Source organism: Haliotis cracherodii, unplaced genomic scaffold, assembly GCF_022045235.1.
Source record: "Haliotis cracherodii isolate W230 unplaced genomic scaffold, xgHalCrac1.p SCAF_11, whole genome shotgun sequence".
Classification (NCBI taxonomy): Eukaryota; Metazoa; Mollusca; class Gastropoda; order Lepetellida; family Haliotidae; genus Haliotis; species Haliotis cracherodii.
This window is the reverse complement of record NW_027266266.1, coordinates 14,337,652-14,363,161: the sequence shown is the minus strand read 5'-3', so window position 1 is coordinate 14,363,161 and position 25,510 is coordinate 14,337,652. Positions and strand designations below refer to the sequence as shown.

Genomic DNA, 25,510 nt, shown 5'->3' with positions numbered 1-25,510 from the left:
TGCCTTCGGTCAATTGCTCGGTGTACATTCTTGGCACTGATCAGATCACATACACAGGATGCTCTCCTGTTTGTTAAACATTACACCAACAAGAAAAGTATTTCTCACACAAGAAAAGAACAATCAACAATACTTGAACGAAATTCACAATTTCATGTTCGTGTGGCTAAAAGTGTACTAGATATGGAAATATTGCCATGAAGTAGCAATCTGTAGTCCTCGCAACTTGAAACAGAATCTTGAAATAACGCGATTATTAATTAATAAATATAATTGCTGTAATGCTTCTCGAAACTAGGTCAATAGAGCTGAACGTATAATACCAACACAAACTGAAAGAAAAAAACGTGCAGATGTATTCAAAGCACTATTGACCAAGTTCACTGCTAAATATATACCAACCCAGATTGTAACCACTCGATCATAACTCAAAGATGCTGTTTATCGCTAGCAATATGGATATTCCTTGAAAAGCACACTTTCCAATTTTGTCATTACTGAAAGTGACATTCACCAGAATTGCTTGTTTTCACTTTATAAGTATAAACACATATGCAGCTATCCTCGTTAATTAATAATCGCAATAATTTGTGATTCTATTCAAGTGGCGACAACTATAGTATATTCTCATCCAACCAAGGAACAGCTTTCAGGGACATTTGTAAAGATGAGCTAAAACTAAGGTCAGCAAAACGGGAATACAAACATGCTGCCTCAACTAGTCCACACCACCACTAATATACCAACCAGTTCATCTTCCATGGTTCTAGGAGTTTCAGACAAGAGACCATTGGAACCGAAAAAAAACAAAACTTTTTCATTTCCTAAACCCCTAAAAAATCTTTTTAGATTAACAAGATTCTGGTAACATAATGTTTAACTGTTTAATGTCCTTAATACAAATCAGTACTTGAATGAAAATCCCATCCACTTCCCTTCACAGCATTGTCAATACTTCACAGGTTTGTATACACTGCGTTCTTGAGTGAGTGAGTGAGTGAGTATGGTTTTACGCCATTTTTAGCAATATTCCAGCAAATCACGGCGGGGGACACCAGAAATGGGCTTCACACATTGTACCCATGTCAGGAATCGAACCCGCTTTAACCACTAGGCTACCCGACCGCCCCCTGCATTCTTGAGAAGTATTGATTCTCAGGTTAAAAATTGGGGAGGTGGAATGGGGTTTAACATCGCATTCAAGATTATTACACTTATATAACGATGTGCATGTGTGTGGCTGCATGTACTAGTCTGGACTAGTACAAGTGCTAGCCCACTGAGATACCATGCCCCAGTTTAACATGAATACCCCACTCAGACACAGTATACGGACTCCAAGCCGACCAGTACCTGTTTTATCGCCGTAATGCCGAGCGCCAGGGAGGGAAACAACAAGTACATCTTTTAATGTCCTTTGTTATGACACGACCAGGGATCGAACCCCTGACCTTCCACTCTCCAGGCAGACACTGTACCACTAGACTACGGAGGTGGTCGTTGAAACTAGTAATTGCATTGCAATGGAGTTGTAGGCGAGTGAGTTGGGTTTAACGCCACTTTTAACAGTATTCCAGTTATATCACGGCGAGTCGACTTAATGTGGGAGTAAAGCCCGAAGTGATGCAGGTCTCAGACGTTTACCACTTTGGTGAAACCCACCAGCACGAGTATGGTGCTGACAAACCTAGAAACATAATAAGGGCGAACCGGGTTTCAAACCCACAATCATAGGTTTCTGGCGTGCCTAAGGGACACAACTCTGCACCTTGAATCGCAGCGACTGGGCCACCCGTGCCCCTCAGAGTTGTAAGCATTAACAGGGGGAACGTAGGGTATTCAAAATCTGAAAGTATTGACGATGCCCTCAAAGAGAAACTTGTCGGTTCCTAACAGAATAAATGCAGGACAAAAGCATATATATTTCGAATAATGATCATCACAAATACTCTGACTGTCAACCCTTCCCTATGCACCTCTGCTACTAAGTCAAACAAAATTGCCTCTAACGTGAAGAATTATACCTCACCTTACCTTCCTCTAACCTTGACAACATATTGACATTAAATTCTTATTCAAACATAACTAAAACATATGCAATGCTGTTAGGATGAAAATACAATGTTTCCTAGGCAACAAACAAAGATAAATATGTCTTGATGTTGAAATGAACTGCTGTCAATTGGGGGTTCTTTCACCGATGTTGATAGGTCTGAGAACCTGAATGATATTGTAACTCTGTATATGTCTACATAAATGCAATGTTTGATCAGGCATATCTTTGATTATCTCAAATGAAAAACTCTGGCAGTTCTACTGCACAGATGTATGGAAACCCATTAGGACCATATCTTTTTTTCAAGAAAATTAAACATTGTTAGTGCACTTGAAATTACAAGTTAAGTATTTTCAATTTTCAACATAGTATGAGGAAATTTCAACAAAGTATCTTGAATTTTCAAAATACAAGTAATTTCAATTTTATCCTTAATTTTAAAGAGAAATTGAAAACAAACTGTTATGGCCCGAACAGGTTTCCATACATCCGTAAAGATGTAATAATATACCAAAGATGGAGAAACTATTTCCAATTCAGCTTCATATTCAATTCAACTACTATGATTCCTGACACTGCAGACATCAACAATTAATGTGACCACTAAAACAAGTATCAACAAGGCCTTTTATTTTGCATTTGTTAGTTTCAAATTTGTTTTGTCCCCTGTTCAATGAAGCAGGTCCACTTCCATCTTCCCTCATGCAAGCGTGTCCACTAGCCTTTATCAAAGCCTAGTTTCTTCCCTTGCCACATCAAGGCCACTTTTCTTGGCTCGACCCAGGCACCACCTTACGAGTTGTGCCCCTTGTAATGTAAACGCGATATCCAATCAGCTGTTCTTGTCTCGTATAGCGACTATCATAGGCGACGGCCTAGTCGGTCAGATAACGAAAACATTCACGATTTTATCCCTGACACAAAAACATAGGCCATCGTTGGGGGGAGTTAAAAAATTTGAAAAGACAAATTCGTGTCAACACAGCCAGGCAGCGGCTAATCACTTTCATACGAAGGTGTACCAGTCGTGTATGTTGATTTTAACACAGGAAAGTGGGCAAGGGTGGAAACAAGACTTTGATACAAAAGGCTAGTGGATGCTGTTGCCTCGGGAAGATGGTCAAAATGAACTTTCCAGCAATGAGTGAGTGAGTTGGGTTTAACGCCGCTTTTAACAGTATTCCAGTTATATCACGGCGTGTCAGCTTAATGTGGGAGGAAAGCCCGAAGTGATGCAGGTCTCAGACGTTTACCACTTTGGTGAAACCCACGTGCACGGGTATGGTGCTGACAAACCTAGAAACATAATCGGGGCGAACTGGGATTCGAACCGAACAATCATAGGTTTCTTGCATGCCCAAGGGACGCAAATTCTGCACAGCGAATTGCGGCGCCTTAGACGACTAGGCCACCTGTGCTCCCTCCAGCAATGAACGATGAAGAAACCGGTTTTAACATGGCAGAATATTAGCTTAGCTTTGACAGGTGACACTACATTCAGCAGATTCTATGATCTTTAACTACAGCCACAAATATCTGCAGCGAAATTCGGGGAGAATATTAATAAGTTTCTCTATCAGCATTTAAATTGCTGACTCTAATGCTGTGTCAGGGGCCTCCCATCTTCCTGAGGCAAGGGATTTAACTGACTGTAAAAGTCCAGTTTCCACCCTTGCCGAACTAGGCTGGAACTAAGGAGTTATATTTAGGCTGGACTAACGAGTCTATGCACAGTCCAACCAAAATCGCGCAACGAATAAAGACATCCAGTTCATAAACAAGGATTTGCAAAGGATGTGTACCATTAACTAAGCACGACCCAATCTTTCATGTTTTTAATCAAGGTGCTCAAAAGGTTTGATCCACTTCGTAAGGTAAGACCCATTCTGTTCTATTACACCAACGATCTTGATCACGGATCAGATCGTCTTGACTGTTTGTGATATGATAGGTGGAATCTGATTGGTCAATAGGAGGGACATATAAGGGACATAACTCCTAATTGCCACAGGTGGCGCTACGATCGAGCCACAAAATTCCATCATAGATCGTCAAGGGCGGAAACTGGACTTTTGTAGTCAGTTAAATCCCTTGTATCAGGAAGATGGACACCCAACAGTTGTAAGAGATGAAACAGGCTGTGTTGGGGGGTCGTGTAAACCAACAAATGAAAAATAAAAGGGCCTTGCAGACGTCAGATGTACAACAATAACATACTGTAAAACCAGCATGCATTTAACATGTTTAACCATCTGGTTCCTGAAGCTTATGGAAAAAGGTACCACACAATCTAATAAATGCAATCATACCAGCAACTGAGACAAACTAAACATCTACAAAACAGACACAGGCGAAGATAACCCAATAATTTACAAGTTTAAGTGTCTATTACTGGTTGAGCAGCTGAGATGTAAGTTCTAACAATATGCTGTTTTGATTTGCCATTTTATGCCTGTATGCTGCAGGGATGGAAATTAACGCTTGCCCATAGGCCCAAGACTCTTAGAAATTACCTTGGGCTAACAGATTATGCTACTAGCCCTAAGTTTTTTTACACGTTTGACTCACATATCGTCTTGATTCCCCTTGTCAAATCATTATGCTAGACATTTGGCACAACCTTTAAAGTCGGTAAAGACTGATATTTGGACTTAAAAAAATAATAGAATTGGTTCTCAGGCAACGATTTTTTAAAATATAGTGAGGCGGGCGGTGTGTTTTTTGTGTGTGGCTTGTTCAAACTAGTATGTAACCAAATAAACAGTAATGTTCCATCAACCTGGGAAAGGGCCTCTCAACAAAAAACAATCATACAAACTCCTATTGCCACCATGACCATAACGCGAGATACGCAGTAAAGCACTGCACATGTAAAGTAAACATGGGAAGTAACTGCGTGCTATATTGGATCGCATTGTTTTTAAGCATAAGGATTTTTATATTCTTTGACAATGGAAATAAAAACGAACGTGCGAAGGACTTTATGTGTGGCGGTGCCTGTGAACCAAGACTGTTATTTATTTTAGGGTGAAACTCTTCTTAATTTTTATAAGCACTAGTAATCTCTTGCAGGGCCAGCAGAACAAATCCCAACCTCATTAAAATCAGATCTTAGTTTTCGCTACCGCTAAACAAAGATCACGTGTCACGGGTCACGTCAGAATGACCTTTCGCGAACATTGACCGACCAATGAAATGACTGACATTAGCCAATCAGAAGGCAGCTTTCTCGAGCTTTACGGCACTAGTTTCAAACTGGCGACTTCGCTTCGAAACATATTTTTACGTATTCTCAAATACAAAAGTTAAAACTGACCGAAACAACATTCTGGAATGGCTTATGGATGGCTTAGATTGTATGGATATAATCATAAAACCCGTAACTGTCGTTCGGAATACCCTCTGTTAAATATTTCGAGGTTGCATGATTAGAAAACACATTCCGACTGTCACTTTCAGGATCTGGTAAGCGACGGTCTGATTGGTTGGATGAAAGGTCGTTCTGACGTGACCCTTAATGGGATGTCCTCAGATCTTTGTTTAGCGGTAGCGAGAACAAGATCTCATTTTAATAAGATTGAACAAATCCTAGCCCCGTGTGCTTGTTTGGTTTTTCAGTTAATTTCCATCCCTTTATGCAGGGATCACACACAGCACTAGCACTGGGAAAAGGACTAGCATTGAGCCTATGTTAACTGAAGTCGGTCTCTGACCATGTGCTCTCCATGTCACTGCCTTCAAAGTCAGCCTGCAAACAGAACACACAATTAGACAATAACCAATGGGATACAAGGAATCATGGAGTTCCTGTCCCGTCATAATGAATGATGTAACACCTGACTGTCTGGCGATGACTTACAGAATTCATTCACGAGCTACAGAAATTCTGTAATTCTGAGTTTCAAATCGGTTATTCTTTAGATACTACTAAAAAAAAGTGAAGGATCACCCGATTCTTTCATGCCATGACAGATTAGCTATACCGTATTCGACGTAATAAACGCCCAGGGCGCTCTCAAAACTAGAAATAGGGGGCTCTTATTAGAATTTTATTTGGGTGAAAAAAACAGAGTTGAAAGATAAATTTTGTGGATTATGCTGACAGCCTGAAATGCTTATATTCGACAGATATATTTTTCCAGAGTTTAATTGCCAATAATAAAGGGTGCATATAACACACGAGTGCGTATTATATGCGAATAGGGGTCGCAAGGGGTGCTAATTGGGATTGTTCACTAGCCAATATATTAGGAAATCTTGCCGTGGGCGCTTATTAGAGCGGGGCGCTTATTATGTCGAATACGGTTGTAATATGAAAGAATCGGGTGACCCTTAAGTATTTGTGAGTAGTATATTACTCCTTGTGAATTTAAGAAGACGAAACACTTAAATTGCAAGTGATTCTGTGACATTTGATTGGCTAACCAAGCAATTTTAATGCATTTGTTTCCATAAACACAAATAAATAAATAAATGGACAGCGGTTTCCTGATAATAAAATGGGCATGACTTCTGTTACATTATCGCTCCAAATGATGTCACAGATTTAGTACAGTCTAGGAAGTTGATATTGTTGACATACTTATTTATAGGAATTGAATTTACTATTTTTTGTATTTATGGTGTCATAAATGTAAAACCAGTCTGCACACTTTGCATAAATTCGCACTTGAAATGAAGAAAATCGCATGAACTGTCAACCCAGCACGGAGCTTTTCGCTAAAGTCAGTAGGGTTTGAAATTAAGAGGGGTTCTGGGGTTCTTGAGGTTTGCTCCAATAATACCGTATTCGACGTAATAAGTGCCCCGCTCTAATAAGCGCCCTGCTCTAATAAGCGCCCATGGTGATATTTGCGAATATATTGGCTAGTGAACAATCCCAATTAGCACCCTTTCCGATTGATCAATGTTCACAAGACTTATTCATTCGCGTATGATACGCACACGTGTGTTATATGCAACCTTACTTATGGGCAATTAAATTCTGGAAAAATATATCTGTCGTACACAACACGAAATTTATTTTTCAACTGTTTTTTTTTCACCAAAATATGATTTTAATAAGAGCACCCTGTTTCTAATTTTGAGAGCGCCCTGGGCGCTTATTACATCAAATACGGTACTTGAATCCGAGGACCATCCAAATTTTTCAAAAATTGGGATACGGCAGGGATCCCTTGACTTTCATGCTTAATTTTGATCATTGAGTCTGCCTATCGATCAGATGAACAGATGTCATCTATTTGTGACGTCATGAACAATGTGACAACAATGAAGCAAAGCGATCAACTGATCAACATATGTTATGTAATGGGAAATTCATGAGAATGTGTTGATTCCTAGAAGGGATGAGTTCATTCCACATCCAAATTCAACAGATTCGAGTCAATTCTATGACATAAGCTATGTCATGGTATCACAAAAATTTTGCATGATAATCTATAGTTTGTTCAGAATGGCCAGTGAACTCCTGGCTCAAAACAACAATGGCATGACGTCATAATGGTCCTAAAACGTTTTTACACTCAATCTTTCTGACATTATGTGCAATATTGGGGCGTTACCATACACTCTCTTGCATGTCTTCAATGAGTGAGTTATTGAATGGGGTTTGATACCATAGTGTAAAATGTGAATGTGGGCCCAATCTGACTGGTTGAAAACAATGTTAAATGGGTCTAAAAGAACGCAACCCCATGTTTTCTCACAGCATATGAATGCTTCTTATTATTATTCTCCATCCTGAATATGAATAAAACTTGGCATTTGTCACTGAGGACATTTACAAAGTTGACAAACATTATGTGATCGGCGACTAGCAGGTGTGACTAAATATTTGATGAATCAAGACATTAACATTAAGTTGAAACCCAAATATGGGGCATCTCCAATTTCTATAGGCATTGGAGGGTACTTGAATCTGATAGGTCGATGAAAGGTATCAAATCTACACCAGCATACCTCTGACACAAGGAACCTAATAGAAATATATCTAAGTCAAGCCCTTTGTTCAAGATCCCAACAACAGACAGATGGCAAGAGGATGTGTCCACAATAAACTAGTATATGATGTTCACAGAACATACGTCTTCAATTGTTTGACCAATAACAACATATGACAGTCATCTGTGATACAATTATTAAGAGACATTATTTTCAAAGATGCACGGACAGACATAATGAGTAAAATTACATTAACTGACAGTTCAATTCAGACAAGTGGATCATAACTAGCATACCCCAAATTACCAAATCTTTAGGTCAACAAGAACAATTTCCTATGACTAACACTGAGATGAAATTCTCTATTGTGGCAAAAAGGTTCCTTCATTGACATTTGCATAATATCTTTCTTAGAGTTGTACTGAGTATGTATTTACAAATAGAATGAATTCACTTGATGACCACTGACATTTATTCAGATGACATCGTCATCACTCACATCATTGTCACTTCCCCCCATCTCGACCTCCACATCGTAGCCTCCCTCCAGCCCCATGTCGTTGTCCTTCTCCAGCCGCTCGATTCCCTCGCGAGCCTTCACGTTCAGCGGCTCCATCCTGCAACAGACATCATTCAACCTGTTCATGGAGGCTTGAGACACAACAGACATCGTTCAACCTGTTCATGGAGGCTTATGACACAACAGACATCATTCAACCTGTTCAGGGAGGCTTATGACACAACAGACATCATTCAAACCTGTTCATGGAGGCTTATGACACAACAGACATCATTCAACCTGTTCAGGGAGGCTTATGACACAACAGACATCATTCAAACCTGTTCATGGAGGCTTATGACACAACAGACATCATTCAACCTGTTCATGGAGGCTTATGACACAACAGACATCATTCAACCTGTTCAGGGAGGCTTATGACACAACAGACATCATTCAACCTGTTCATGGAGGCTTGAGACACAACAGACATCGTTCAACCTGTTCATGGAGGCTTGAGACACAACAGAAATCATTCAACCTGTTCATGGAGGCTTGAGACACAACAGACATCATTCAACCTATTCATGGAGGCTTGAGACACAACAGACATCATTCAACCTGTTCAGGGAGGCTTGAGACACAACAGACATCATTCAACCTGTTCATGGAGGCTTGAGACACAACAGACATCATTCAACCTGTTCATGGAGGCTTGAGACACAAAAGACATCATTCAACCTGTTCATGGAGGCTTGAGACACAACAGACATGGTTCAACCTGTTCATGGAGGCTTGAGACACAACAGACATCATTCAACCTGTTCAGGGAGGCTTGAGACAAAACAGACATCATTCAACCTGTTCAGGGAGGCTTGAGACACAACAGACATCAATCAACCTGTTCATGGAGGCTTGAGACACAACAGACATCATTCAACCTGTTCACGGAGGCTTATGACACGACAGACATCAAAGAAGACACTAGCATGTGATTTACAGCTGCACTGATGCCTGCTCAAGTGCAATGAACACTGGAGACAGTAGCAAGTGATCTACAGGATCACAGAATTGCCAGCTTGTACGTACACTTGACTACAAACTTCTTCTCTTTGCCTACAAATGTGCCAACCATCTAGCTCCAGCCTACTTGACAGAACTTATTCCACCTTACAAGAATGTGCGCCCTCTGCAGTCCCAAAACAAGTGAATGCTGCACTATACAAATGCATAAATTATTATCATTATTATAATTATTATTATTATTACACTCCAGCCACACTACTGGGGCGGTCGGGTAGCCTGGTGGTTAAAGCATCCGCTCGTCACACCGAAGACCTGGGTTCGATTCCCGACATGGGTACAATGTGCGAAGCCCATTTCTGGTGTCCCCCGCCGTGATATTGCTGGAATATTGCTAAAAGCGGCGTAAGACCATACTCACCCACTCACTCACTCACTCACCAGCCACACTACTGGCCCCTGCTGCTGCACTTACGTGAGTGTGATGATGTACTGGTCCATGGCCTCCTGGATCCTGTTGGTCTGGGCCAGGAAGTCCCCCAGAAGTTGATGCAGTCGGCCTGTCGAGTGACTCTCTAGCTGCTTCTGGAGGCTGCAGGACGAGGACGAGATCGCGATCAGTACACGAGTGTTGAGTGTTTTCATCATAGTGTCAGGGATGCAGTAAACAAGTTTGATAAACACGGTAATAAAATCTGCAAGAAAGGCCACCTAGCAGGAACTACTTTTAATAAGCAACCTTCATTGATGTGATACCTTCTAGCTTAATTAACTATTTCTGACATTCTAAAAAAGTGTACATGGGGGTTTCACAATGTGTGGATGTTCCATTCCTCCTTTTCACGGAGGCTTGCAACACAAAATCATACATCATTCAACCTATTCATGGAGGCTTGGAACACATAATCATACATCATAAAACCTTTTCATGGAGGCTTGCAACGCATAATCATACATCATAAAACCTATTCATGGAGGCTTGCAACATATAATAATCATTCAACCTATTCATGGAGGCTCGCAACACATAATCAGACATCATTCAACCAAATTATGGAGGTTCGAACCACAACAGACAACATTCAACCTGTTGACAGTGGCTTGCAACATCTGAGAGACTACACTCACAGTTCTATGCCCCGGTCATGCTGCTGTTCCTGGGCCAGGATCTCACACATGTTGTACACAGGGTCCAGGGATGACGGATCCATCTTCATCGCCTTCTCCAGATAGGGCTTCGCCTGAATACAGCCATACATTATCTTACATGTAATAATGTATCGTGTAAGAGCTATTGGTTCGAGACTATCTCGTGCAGGCTCAGGGGTTTGAGAGTATAACTCTTGCTACTATATATAGAGATGCATGCCTGATCGCTTCTCTCGGCGGCCATGTTTGAAGTATGTGAACACTGACTCAATGTATGTGAGAATTCTGGGTGAATAAACTATATGTTTAGTCAAGACATGTTACTGTTCATTATGAAAGGTTGAGATACTACACCTGTACAGACACATCACACTTCTGCAACCTGTCAATCAAATTCATCAACAATTGTAATCAGAAATCAGCCCTAGAACAGCCCTAGGTTTTACGCCGCTTTTAGCAATATTCCAGCAATATCACGGCGGGGGACACCAGAAATGGGCTTCACACATTGTACCCATGTCGGGAATCGATCCCGGGTCTTCGGCGTGACAAGCGAACGCTTTAACCACTAGGCTACCCGACCGCCCCCCAAGCCATGACAAGTTGGCTGGGGGATGAACATCACCTGCATGACATGAGATCGAAGATACATGTATCTTTGATCTCATGTCATGCAGGTGACATTCGAATCTTGTCAAAGCTATCAACTGGTCCTCACTGGTTCTGTGATTGTGGGGTGTTTTACAATAAGTGAGTGAGTGAGTGAGTATGGTTTAACGACGCTTTTAACAGTATTCCAGTCATATCACGGCGTGTCAGCTTAATGTGGGAGGAAAGCCTCAAGTGATGGAGGTCTCAGACGTTTAGCACTTCGGTGAAACCCACGAGCCACGAGCAAACCTAGAAACATAATTGCGGCAACCGGGATTCGAACCCACAATCATAGGTTTCTGGGGCCTTAGAAGACTGGGCCACCCGTGCCCCCTTTTACAATAAGAATTTTGACACAGTGTAATTACTTACTCTCTGAATCATCTGCTGCAAGCTATACACGAAAGCATGGGACATACATTGGCTATCAGTGAGTAGAGGAGAGTTACCTACCTTGGATATCATATTTGGATCTTTTGACAACACTGAAGCATACAACTGAAAAACGAACAACTCTCAAATAAAAAAACTAAATCACTTTACCTATTGGTATATTTTCAAATCTATTGTTAGCAACGATATACAAATTAGTATTGAGTATGCAACAACACTCAGCAATATTTAGGCAGTATAGTCCCCAACACTGTATTGAACATTTCCAGTGACCCTGTGGCAATTCCAGGTTAGAGTAGGCCACCAGCAATCTATATGCTTGTCGTACAAGGGATTTACTGGATGAGTAGTCAGACTCAGTGGTTGGTTGGTTGGTTGGTTTGTTGTTTAACGACGCACTCAGCAATATTCCAGCTATATGACGGTGGTCAGTAAATAATTGAGTCTGGACCAGACAAACCAGTGATTAATATCATGAGCATCGATCCACGCAATTGGGATTGATGACATGCATCAACCAAGTCGGGGAGTCTGACCACCCGATCCCGTTAGACGCCTTTTACAACAAGCATAGTCACCTTTTACGACAAGCATGTGTTGCTGAAGACCTATACTACCCTGGAATCTTCACGGGTCCATGCAGATAATTAAAACAGCAGACAATGTTTGTCTGATTGTAGGTTAACTCCGCACTCAGCAATATTTCAGCTACTTGACTCTGGCCTATAAATAATGGTGTCTGGATCAGACAGTCCGGAGATTGATATTGGTTTTGAAATATTTAATGCAATGAACACGAATATCACTGACCCAGTTTTACAAATATGGAAACGTCATAGAACAAACCAGATGACGTCACTATTGAACGTGACGTCACCTATCCCTATTCTATGACGTCACCTAACAACGGGCGTGATAATGGCCCGTCGTCAAGCAATATGAGGGCATTATCAAGTTACATTGGCCCACTCATTTCTGCGGGCGTTTTAATCATTTGAGCTATAATTTGTTATAAACCAGTGACTTAGTTGTCACAAACACTGCACTACTGTCTACAAAGACGTACAGTGAATGTTCTTGCACTGTTCCCATGTGTTCGTATCATCCGTCCCGCCCAGGTCAGAGCATCTTTGATTTTGTTGTTGGAAAGGTAGCACTCGATCAGACCTGAAAAAGACACTGTCTTTAACAGAGACTTGCATTCCTAGTAAGAACATCCTCGTGCTGATTGTTGCTACAAAACAGTCCCTGATGTTTGACATCACACTTATATCATACAATGCCTACAGTGACTGAGTATGGTTTTACATCGCTTTTTGCAATATTCCAGCAATATTACAGCAAGGGACACCAGACTTCACACATTGTTCCCATGTTGTGAATCGAACCCGGGATTTCAGGATGACGAGTGAAAGCTTTAACCAGTAGACCACACCACCAACACCTATGTCTTCAAACACACAATACCTATGTCTACAGACAAATTCATGTCATTTCCATATTTCACAGATATTATACCCACTCTCAAACTGCTGTGAAATTCAGACTTTAAAGGCAAATTGATGATGGAATATTGTTTCTAATCTAATGACCCATATCTTTGTTGCCATGGTAACATGTAGATGTTCACACTATCGTCCACCAGGTTCCAGGGCCAGGGCCTGCACACACATTTCAAGCCACTGTTATGTATGAGTGTGTGTTTGTTGTTTTACGCCGTGTCTGGACCAGGCAATTCAGTGATTGATAGCAAGAGCATCTATCCATGCAAACTGAGTGAGTGAGTGAGTTTTGTTTTACGCCGCTTTTAGCAATATTCCAGCAATATCACGGCGGGGGACACCAGAAATGGGCTTCACACATTGTACCCATGTTGGGAATGGAACCCGGGTCTTCGGCGTGACGAGTGAACGCTTAAAACTACAAGGCTACCCGACCGCCCCCACGCAAACTGAGATACGATGACATGCATCAATAAAGTCAGCGAGCCTGATCACCCAATCCTGTTAGTTGCCTCTTGCGACAAGCATGTTCGCCTCTCACGGCAAGCATGGGCTGCTGAAGACCTACTCTAACCCGGATCTTCACGGGTCCTGTGATGTAGGATGGATGGCATACACAACAACACAGAGGCAGGATATGTTCCGTGTTTACCGTTGTAAGCTTCAAATCGATGTGGAGCGAGTCGAACAGCTTCCAGGAAGTGAAGTGTGGCATCCTGTATCTTCTTCAGCTCCAGCAGCGCTGTACCCTTGAGGATGAGGGCCTGTATAGACCTGGGATCTATCTGGTACGCCTGCAACAACAACAACACTTCAACATGGACCACAACATCGTCACAAAGGTGTGAGTGAGTGAGTTGGGTTTAACGCTGCTTTTAACAGTATTCCAGGTATATCACGGAGTGTCAGCTTAATGTGGGAGGAAAGCCCGAAGTGATGCAGGTCTCAGACGTTTACCACTTCGGTGAAACCCACGAGCACGGGTATGGTGCTGACAAACCTAGAAACATAACTGGGACGAACCGAGATTCAAACCCTCAATCATAGGTTTCTGGCGTGCCCAAGGGATGCAACTCTGCACAGCGAATTGCGGCGCCTTAGATGACTGGGCCACCCCTGCCCCCCTCGTCACAAAGGAAACATAGGTAGTACTGAGTGAGAAGTTAAAATAGAAGCAGTGTTTCTGGTTTCATATCTACTGGTCTTCAGGGCTGGAGGCATAAGAAAATTCTGGCTTGTACAGTGAGGGTGACCTCTTGTTTATACAGCTTTTTTAAGGGGTCAATTTTCATAACTCTGTGTTGGAATTCAATTAGAGCATTTCAGACCTGTTTATATACATTTTATGCCTTTTTTTATTTCAGGAAAATGCAAACTCACCTAAACAATTTCTTTGTTGTTTAACGCCACACTCAGCAATATTCCAGCTATATAACAGCGGTCTGTTAATAATCGAGTCTGGACCAGACAATCCAGTGATTGATGTCATGAGTATCATCGATCCATGCAATTGGGATCGATGACCTGCATCAACCAAGTCAGCGAGTCTGACAACCCGATCCCTTTAGTCGCCTCTTATGACAAGTATAGTCACCTTTTACATGGGTTGCTGAACAAAGACTTCAATAGTTATATATATAGTTGCATATTCATGGAAAGTGTGTTTACTTCATTTTGAAAGAAACAAAACAAGCAGCAGCTGGAAATCAGTGTCAGCGGTCACATATTCACTTTATTGGACAAGTATGTGAAAAAACAGGTTTTGTAGTTAATTTAAAATCCACTTTTTCAAGAGGCCACCTGACTGTTACATATTGCCAGTCAGTTTCAGATTACAACATATTTGGTTGTGACCTTTGGCATCTTGTTAAAATATTAAAATTGACAGCCACAACGATCATGAAACAGGTCACACGTGGCCCCGTTGTATGTCAGCTACTGTCACATTTTGTTAGTTGGTTTGTTGTTTTACGTCGCACTCAGCAATATTCCAGCTATATGACGGCGGTCTGTAGATAATCGGGTCTGGACCAGACAATCCAGTGATTGATAACATGAGCATCGATCCACGCAATTGGGAGTGATGACATGCATCAACCAAGTCAGCGAGTCTGACCACCCGATCCTGTAAGTCGCCTCTTACGACAAGCATAGTCGCCTTTTTATGGCAATCATGGGTTGCTGAAGAGATATTCTACCCCTGAATCTTCACGGGTCCATACTTTGTTACACCTACCAGCAATAAGTACAGAGAGCATGGTTACCTTCTGAGCAAAGTAGACCGCTCTTGCCGCTCTCTCTTTGGGCTTTGTGATGCACATGAGAGAATAGTAACCCATGGCAACCCACGGTTCTGTGGCGCCATCGGAGATGCACATGAGCTGCTGAGCCAGCCTGTTGAATAATGCAATATCAAGAATATATAACTAGTCAAAATATTTCAAACAGTTGCTGTGATAGACAGGTTAAATATAAAACAATACAAAACACATACCAGCTTCCAGACATCTGTAGGTGATATAACTGAGTTCTGTTTAATGGTGCTTTGAACTGGACGTGATTTATTTGATCGGATGTATCAATAGAATAGCATGGGTGTTAGAGTCAGTGAGGGAGTGAGTGAGTTTGGTTAGACGCCGCTTTTAAAAGTATTCCAGTTACATCACGGCATGTCAGCTTAAGGTGGGAGGATAGCCTGAAGTGATGTTGGTCTCAGACATTTTTTCCACTTTGGTGAAACCCACGAGCACGGGTATGGTGCTGACGAACCTAGAAACATAATCGGGTGAACTGGGATTCGAACCAACGATCATAGGTTTCTGGCATCTCCAAGGGACACAACTCTGTGCGGCAAATTGCACAGCCTTAGGCAACTGGGCCAACCGAGCCCCGCAGGTAATAAAAATTTACCGGGGTCAACACCATGTCTATTTGGGTGATTACAATATTTTCATTACAAACAACATGATGATATAACTTAGTGAAGCTTTATCCGTGGGGATTCCTTGTTAGAATAGGTCCCCAGGAATCTATCCTTGTCGTAGGAGGGAGCTAAATGGACTGCATGTCATCAAACCCTGATTCTGTGGAATGGTGCTCATAATATCAGTCACTTGGCAGCCAATTATTGTCGAGTGCGGTGTTAGATTACAAACAAATAATGGCTGTGTTTGAACAATGACTTGGTCTCACCCTTGTAGTTCTTTGAATTTCTTTTCTCGTTTAAGCAGGAAGGCGTACAGGTCCATGTTTTTCAGGACAAGTGGATCTAATGCATGTACCTAAAACAGAACCAGAAATACTAACCTCATGCACCACCATATATACTACTCAAAAGAAGCTAAAGAACACCCCGTGGAAATCAGGGTAGAATAGGTCTTCAACAACCCACGCTTGCCGTAACAGGAGACTATGCTTGTCGGGTGGTCAGACTCGCTGACTTGGTTGATGCATGTCATCGATTCCAGTTGCGTGGATCGATGCTCATGATATCAATCACTGGATTGACTGGTCCAGACTCGATTATTTACAATATTACTGAGTGCGTCAAGAAACAAAAAAATTGTAGAATTTTCCTATTCAGAATATTCTATATGTAATACGTTACCACTGTTATACCGAGGCTGTTGTCTCCCACAACTGCTGCTATAGCGAAATCTACCACAGAGATCTCAATTACCTCATGCAGCACGTGCGTAGCCACCTAGCTGCCATGTGACACCCTTCACTCTTGTCTCCTGCTAGAGCAAGTGCTCGGGGGACGGACGGGCGGGCAGCAGCCCAGTGGTATCGTATTACATATAGAATATTCCGAATAGGAAAATTCTACAAATTACATTAAGTAATACGTTACCACTGTTATACCGAGGCTGACTACCACAGTAGGCGGTGGGGAGCACCTACAACCCGAATCCTGACTGCTAGCGTTCCTTCCGACCAGCGGAAGTAAACACCTAGGCGGAAGCACTCTATGCGCATGCACCTAGCTAGGCGTTACCCAATAGGAATACCAAAGCACTGTCAAGCACATACCGTAAGGCTCAATCGTCATTGCCAAAATGATTGGTGACTCCAAACGGCCCCACTGGATAGGTATTTCATCGCCGCAGCGGATGAGAACACTGTATCCGCGTGAGCTTAATCTTAGATCAGGTTAAACAGTCGAAAAGAGGGAAATTAATTTCATTCAGACCGTATATCCCAGAGCAAGCCTACTTAAAGTATGCATTAGGCGTGTGACCTAATTCCAGTATTTGTAAGCATGCATCACAAGGTTGGGATACACGACAGACAATTAAATACATAATTGTCAAAATACAAATAAGGACAAAGCACACAAAAAGCCGCCCTCACCTGTGGTGTGAGTGCGCTGGTTTGCGGGACCCCAACTCCTGTAAACACGGCAGTGGGAACATTTGAGTCGACCCAGACTGACCACCGTGCAAGGTCTGACGCCTGAGGAGGTCGGAATTGCGCTGGGCACACCCCTTAGGTTCCCACTTGCGCCGCGATCCGCGGGCCAAGACGGTGCACACTCTCCACGACGGCATCAGCGACCTGTTTGAGGTAATGATTGGCAAAAAACGTGTCAGAACGCCAGTAACAACCTCGTAATATTCTGCGAACAGAGATATTCGAGTGTAGGGCAAATGTTGCCGCTAGCGCCCTGATCTCGTGCGGGTTTGACCCCGCTACCGGTAACCCCCGAGACCGGTAAGCCAGATTGATGACAGAACGAAGCCACAACGCAATCGAGTTGCGAATTATGTCAACCGTGCGATTAGGGTTACACGATATGAACAGACGGTCACGCCCTTGTCTACGTTCATTCGAAGCCTTAAGATAATACTTAAGGGCCCTAACCGGACACAGCGTTCTGTCCTCAGTATCAGCAGGATGTAAGATTTCTTTGAGTGATCTTACAGTGAATTCTCTCTCCGTTTGCCCGCTTCTCTGATTCTTGGCGACGAAGCCCATGAGCAGGCCCAGGCGGACCGCTCCTTCGTCACCCCTATCGAATCGTACCTTGGCGACATCGAGTGCATGAATTTCGAATACACGTGCCACCATGGCAAAGGAGAGGAGAAATGCTGTTTTCCAAGTCACATGCCGGAACGAAGCACTATGCAAGGGTTCATACGGAGCTTCCGTAAGTGATTGCAACACTAGGGAAAGATCCCAGGCCGGTGCCCGAAGGCGGCCCTTCTTAAGATCGTGCTGTTTGAAACCCTTGATAATACCCCGTATCACCGGCTCTTTGGAGAGACTGGTACCCATAGCAACGTCCCGTACCGTAGCAACGGACGAGACATAGTTGGCAATGGAACCCCCGGAGAGTTTCCGGGTCTCTCGCAAGTGAGACATGAAACGAGCAATATCCTGCACAGATACCTTATCTGGCGAATGAATGTGATGTTTGCAACACCACTTCGTGAAAATAACCCAACGCGCATTATACACCTTCTGGGTAGAATCACGATGCATACTGACGTATGCCCGAGACGACCGGCGAGAAAAACCTTTACTCCTCAGACGCTCGGTGACAACATCCACGCGTGCAGATTGAACTGCCCTGCGTTTGGATGAAGCTGACGGGTGTGAGGGTGGATCAGCAGATCCGGTCTCACAGGCAGTGGAAGTGGCGACTGCGTGACCTGGGTCAGCAAATTGGGGTACCACGATCTGTTCGGCCACATGGGCGCGATCAGTAACATTCGACAGCGAACTCCTCGGAGCCGGCTTAGAATGTGTGGTATCAACGCTGTCGGCGGGTAAGCATAAGCGTCCAAGCCCGTCCAGTCTAACGCGAGAGCATCGTGATCGATGGCCCTCGGGTCCGGGACTGGTGATACAAACAACGGGAGCTGATTGTTGAACCGCGTTGCGAACAGGTCGACCATCGGACGACCGAAACGTTCGCACAGCCACTGAAACACCACTGGGTTCAGCATCCACTCTGTGGGGCTCGGATCCCGAGGCCTCGATAGAGCATCGACCAGTACGTTCCGCACACCTGGGATGTGACGGGCGCGTATCTGGCACGGGACACTGTCCACCAGAGCGTAAAACTCGAACATGAAATCGAGTAGCGAGTGACTGTGGGTTCCCCCCAGTTTGTTCACATAGGACACTACCGTCGTGTTGTCGGTCGCCAGCATGAGCCGGGCGTCGACGAGACGATGCTTCCAGTTATTGACTGCGTTGATCACTGCCTTGAACTCGAGACAATTGATGTCAAGACCTAGTTCGTCTGCGCACCACAGCCCCGAGCTCACCTCCCCCTCTACATGAGCGCCCCAGCCCACTAGAGAGGCGTCTATATATAGGTTCAACGTGGCCCGGTAGGGCCGCATAGAGACTCCTGATAAAACATTGTAAGGGACCGTCCACCACTCCAGATGCGGTCGGAGCCGATCCGGGAGGGCGACGGTCGCACTGTTCACCTCCGTTGCTAACAACTGGATTAAAAAACGTTGCAGTGGGCGGAGTTGGAGACGACCCCGTTCGGTGCAGTCCTGGGCTGATACAAGTAGCCCTAACAGCTGTTCCCAAAAGTGAACTGTCTGTTGCACCGCTAAGACTTTGGCAATCATCGCCTGAATCTTGTTCCACAGGTCTGGGGGGACAAAGAGGCGATGGGACACCGTGTTGAACCGACCTCCGATGAACTATGGGGGTGGTTAACCGGGTTAACCGGGTGAACAGCCAGGGAGCGGATGAAAAACCGAATGGGAGTACAACCCATTCGTAGTGCCTGCCTTGAAAGACAAACCTGAGATACTTGTGATGATCCGGGTGAATCGGAACATGCAGATAAGCATCCTTCAGGTCGATCGAAGCGAGCCAGTCGGCCGGCATGATCAGTGCTTTCAGTTCCGCCAAGCTCAACATTCTGAACTTGGGCGGCGTGCGCAGGTAGAACTCGTTGAACGATTTCAAGTTGTGAATCATTCTGAGTTCGGCACTGTCCTTCTTGGGAACGAGAAATATCCTGGAGTAAAACCCCGGTGTTATTTCTGGTAGAGCTAACTCCGGAACTGCCCTCTTCTCCACCAACCTGCCGATGGCATCGGCGAGGAAGGGAAGATCGGTTTCCGAATAGAAACCTGCCGACGGGGCAACGGTGAGCGGCGGATTCGCTTTGAGATCAAGCCGATAGCCGTACCGAATCGTGTTGACCACCCACGGGTCGTCGAACACTTGTTCCCAATTCTCCCAGTAAGTCTGGAGTCTGGCTCCCACTGGGGAAGGAGAGGGGGGCCTGACAGGCTGCGGCAGGCGCAACTGTCCAGGGCCATGTGACTCGGGTTCGCCTACGGGCCAACCGAAGTGGGCGCTTTCTGCATACGAACCCCTCCAATGAGAGTCACCTGGAGGGGCCTTGCCGTCCTTAGACCCCTTAGGCCTGCCGGACGCAGCATCCTGGGGCGCGCTCCTCTTCGGAGTGGCACCCAGGCGCCTATGCAAGGACCCCACAAGATCCAGTGTGTGCCGAGAGGCCTCGGCAGACACAGCGGCCTGTTGTTCCTTCAGAACCCCAGGGATCTTGTTATTAAACAGGGTCCGAGCAGACCAAGGCTGCGAAAGGAGCACCTCCTGATTGGCAGCGTCCAACCCTGAAGCAACCAGATACGACTGGCGCCGAAGAAAATAGCACGTGCCGGAAATAAAGGCCGAAGCCCCGGCAACGTTCTCCAGGGAAGCATTTAAACCGAGCATGCAGTTGTAAATGCGCTGGTCTCGGTCCGTAGGAGAACCTTCGACCAGACTGGCCGCTGCAGCCAGGTATGTGTCTCCGTGAGACATTGCCAGCATGGAGTGTCGAGCGAGGGTGTCCAGCTGTTGCAAGGTACCTTGTGGCACCGTGGCAACCGGTGGGGCACGGACCCCCAAACGCTCCACATGGGCTTCCGCGGAAGGACCAGCCTCGGGAAAGGCAAGGTCATGTACCGGGAAAGACCCTTTTCTCCACGACGGTGGAGGTAATGGGAGACCCCGGCCGGAGGCAGCCGCGAAGGCCTTCTCCAAAGAAGGCTTAATCCTGCGCAGCAAGGTTGATGCCGGGAAAGCCTTGTCGGACGTCTCGTCGTACACCTCGGAGGAACCCACGGAACCGTGGATTCCCCGCGGTATCGGCAGGGGCTTTGGCATGTCCTCGAAGAGGTCATAAACCATGGCCACGCGGTCCTTAACCGATAGCGGATGCAACGGTTCGGGGGAAGGACCGGTAACCATGGCAGCCGCCGCCGTACCGGTGGACCCCGCGTCCGAACCCGCGGCCACCGAAGAGGCCGGGGACGGAACAGCCAGCGGCCTATCTTGCGATAAGGCCGCCAGCTTGGAGTCCACAAGTTTCGACAACAATGCGGCGACGGAATCCCCAGACAGCCCGAGGGCCGCAAAGGGATCCGCCGCAGCCGAGGGGTGGTACCCGCACGGGGACCACGACCGGACGAACCGGCCACCACAGGGGTGGAGACGGACTGGACGTACAGTCGGTAACGCTCAAACTCCGCAGGCCCCAGACCTTCGCACAGGGTGCACCGGGTGTCCCCGCAAGGAACCCTGCACCGCGGGCAACGATCGTGAGGATCCCGGGACGACAAAAAATTTCTGCACACCGCGCAACTCCGAGGAGCAGGGGTAGAGGGGGTGGAGACTGGGGACAATTCCATGTCAGACATTGTTTGTATTCTATAAACAAAGAACAAAACATGGTTACAACGCACGCACCACAATGATTCCCAAACGAGCATTTTCACAAGAAAATCAACGAGCAATGTGAACATATAACATACACATATAACTTTTATAGAAAGAAATAAGTGATGTTAACCCTCAAAACATACAAGAACGGGTGAAACGTAAAACACAACGTGCATACGCGAACCCCGCAAGTATATAGAAAAAAGGGCGGGAAAATTATAACCAAGCGTAGCTACCGCAACGCCCCATAAAAGCACAGTTTATTAGAGAATAAACTATAATAAATATCATCAAATATTCAATGAACGCTTCAGCAGGAGGGAAACCTGTCTTGCTTAGCAGACGAAGGAGACAAGAGTGAAGGGTGTCACATGGCAGCTAGGTGGCTACGCACGTGCTGCATGAGGTAATTGAGATCTCTGTGGTAGATTTCGCTATAGCAGCAGTTGTGGGAGACAACAGCCTCGGTATAACAGTGGTAACGTATTACTTAATGTAATATAAATAACACCCTTTTGAGTAACTTCTTTTGAGTAGTATACATTCCATAAACAGACAAGCAAGTGCATAAATAGCAAGTGATTCCATGGCATTTGATTGGCAAACCAAGCTATTGTTTTCGCATCCCTGATTGGAAGGTTATTCGTGCCATTCAAAATGGTCTCACAAACAGTACAATGGTAGTGAATGAGATATTTATCAAAACAGAGAGGAGATATAAGACTGTTGATGATCAAGAATTGACTTTCACTTTCAGTTCATTGGGAGTATGAACGTTCGTAGTGTGAGGGCCAAACTGTATGAACGTCGGAGCTTGCGATGGGTTGTAGCAAGCATATTCTTCAATGGTGAGGTGAAATGGAGTTTAACGCCATGTCCAAGATTATTGCACTTATATAGCGACATGCATGGAAATAGCTTGCACTAGTCCAGACTGATGCTAGGCTACTGAGATACCATCCCGCAGTTTAACATAAATACCCCCCTCAGACACAGTCATACTGACTCCGAGCCAACCAGGCCTTGTTTTAGCCCCATAATGCCTAGCACCAGACAGGGTAACAACAAGTACCATCTTTTAACGTCTATTGGTATGACACGGCTGGGGATCTAACCCCGGACCTTCTGCCCTCCAGGCAGATGCTCTACCACAAGACCACAGAGGCGGTTTATTCTTGAATGGGCATGCTGTCAAAATCTGACTTATCTCAATAGATGCAAAAATTTGAAGGATCGAAATGATCAGAAACAAGGTTTCTGTATTATTCGTGATGGGGAATTCCCAGGGGTTTCCCCAGGAATGTGGAAGTAGTTCGTGGGTGTTTACGTCATTTCAAGAATAGTATCTCGTGAAAAACGTAGTAAGTAAAAGTAATGATGTGACGATATGAATGTTAGTTTCACGGTCATGTGACAACTTCACTTTCAAAGTTGTGAATACTTACCCTCTGGAAGACTGCCATGGCTTGACTGTACTGGCCATCATAGAACCTAGCCTCCCCGACACAGTTCAACAGCTGCACATTGTCCTTCAAACAGGTCTGGAACAGGACACAAGGTAACTGAGATACCATGCCGCAGTTTAACATGAACATTCCACTCAAGACACTGTATACTGACTCCGAGCTGACCAGTCTTTGTATCCCCTTAATGCTGAGTGTCAGGCAGGGTAACAACAAGTACCATCTTTTGACGTCTTTTGGTATGACGCGGACGGGGATCGAACCATGGGCCTACTGCTGTCCAGGCAGATGCTCTATCCACTATATTTATCATACACCATTTGAATAATGAATGAATAATTATACGCTGCTTTTAGCATTATTCCAGCAATATCACGGCAGGGGACACCAGAAATGGGCTTTACACATTGTACCCATGTGGGAAATCGAACCAGGGTCTTCAGCGTGACGAGCGTACGCTTTAACCACCAGACTATACACCGCTCTACTGTAATTAAGAAAAATCTAAAATTCTTTCATGTATTATAGGGGGCACGGGTGGTCCAGTCGCCGTGATTCGCTGTGCAGAGTTGCGTCCCTTGGACACGCCAGAAACCTGTGATAGTGGGTTCAAATCCCGGTTCGCCCTGATTATGTTTCTAGGTTTGTCAGCACCATACCCGTGCTCGTAGATTTCATCAAAGTGGTAAACGTCTGAGACCTGCATCACTTTGGGCTTTCCTCCGACATTAAGCTGACATGCCGTGATGTAACTGGAATACTGTTAAAAGCGGCGATAAACCCAACTCACTCACTCACTCACTCACATATTATATGTCAGTAGTACAGTAAACAATCAGTCCACCCACCTTGGTTTCCATGTGTCTGAATGTCTGAACTGCATTGGAATACTCCTTAGATGAGAGATATGCGTGACCTTTGATCCACGATGATAACCTGAAATAATTAGGACATATTCATATTTCCAAGCGATGAGTTTTTTAAATCTTGGTTTACGACTCCATACAAGAGCAATCAGAAGACGGGTCCCCCGGCCCCCACAAATTTAAAAAAAACAAAACATCTGACAGTTACTTTAAGTCCAACTTGAGAATTTCTATCTTATCTGTCTGTCTGTATACAAAAGTAGTTATTGAGCTATCAAAACAATACCATTGAATTGGGAATCGTAGCTTTGTATTTCTATGTCACATACACACCAATATGAATAAACTTGTTGCCATGGAAACAGAAAAAATAATAGCAACAGGCACCAGTTGACAACCTGGTCTTTGTGTGTGCACAGTTTCAAGAAAGAGTACTTATTAGTTTAAGAGATGTGGTTGGGACAAACACACCACTACGAACAGAGGCAAAGTCAAACTTGTTGCCATGAAAACAGGATTTAAAAAAAAAATCCTAAATAGCAAAAGGCACCACTTCAACCCCTGATAAATACATGTACCAAGGTGGATGAAAAATCTTGAAAAGTTTTTTATTTCTGCTCCGGAAAGTACACCTCCCTCCTTTTCAGCTAAGTCTACTTGTTTCCATGGAAATGAAATTTTGAAAAATTCCTAAATAGCAAAAGGCACCACTTCAGCCCGTGGTTAATACATGTACCAGGTTTGGATGAAAAATCTTTCCAATTTTCAGATTTTCAGCAATATTCCAGCTATATGACGGCGGTCTGTAAATAATCGAGTCTGCACCAGACAATCCAGTGATTAATATCATGAGCATTAATCTACGCAATTGGGATCCATGACATGCATCAACCAAGTCAGCATGCCTGACCACCTGATCCCGTTAGTCGCCTTTTACGACAAGCACTGTAGACCTATTCTACCCCGGATCTTCACGAGTCACCCTCATTAGAAGCCGGGGGAATAAAAATTGAAAGGCTTAAAATCTCTTGGTTCCTAGGTCATGTCCACATAAAGATTCATTTCTCAGATTGATAAGAAACTGAAATTCAGATATGTGTACCACACCTTTCCACCTTAAAAATGAAGAGGTTTGCTCTTGCACGAACAACCAACTATAGTCAGGAAGGTATTATTAAATAACTGCTTGAGACACCCAAACGCTAACACAGTATTCGTGGATGCGTGATTCCCGTGCAACCTTTCGAGTTGAGTCGATT

At 44.4% G+C, this 25,510-nt stretch overlaps 1 protein-coding gene across 1 annotated transcript in view; it reads right to left on the bottom strand.

Moving 5' to 3' along the window:
- Positions 1 to 2,526: 2,526 nt before the first annotated feature.
- LOC139455425 (anaphase-promoting complex subunit 7-like) overlaps positions 2,527 to 25,510 on the bottom strand; it is a 29,666-nt gene continuing 6,682 nt past the window's right edge. Inside the window, exons 7-17 of the mRNA XM_071236979.1 lie at positions 24,234 to 24,321; positions 23,368 to 23,463; positions 16,409 to 16,497; positions 15,481 to 15,610; positions 13,869 to 14,010; positions 12,781 to 12,881; positions 11,775 to 11,819; positions 10,650 to 10,762; positions 9,997 to 10,113; positions 8,499 to 8,616; positions 2,527 to 5,804 (exon numbers count right to left, since the gene is read on the bottom strand). Of these exons, the coding sequence (XP_071093080.1) occupies positions 5,748 to 5,804; positions 8,499 to 8,616; positions 9,997 to 10,113; positions 10,650 to 10,762; positions 11,775 to 11,819; positions 12,781 to 12,881; positions 13,869 to 14,010; positions 15,481 to 15,610; positions 16,409 to 16,497; positions 23,368 to 23,463; positions 24,234 to 24,321 (1,096 nt within the window). The 3' untranslated portion in view covers positions 2,527 to 5,747. The remainder of the gene's footprint in view (positions 5,805 to 8,498; positions 8,617 to 9,996; positions 10,114 to 10,649; positions 10,763 to 11,774; positions 11,820 to 12,780; positions 12,882 to 13,868; positions 14,011 to 15,480; positions 15,611 to 16,408; positions 16,498 to 23,367; positions 23,464 to 24,233; positions 24,322 to 25,510) is intronic.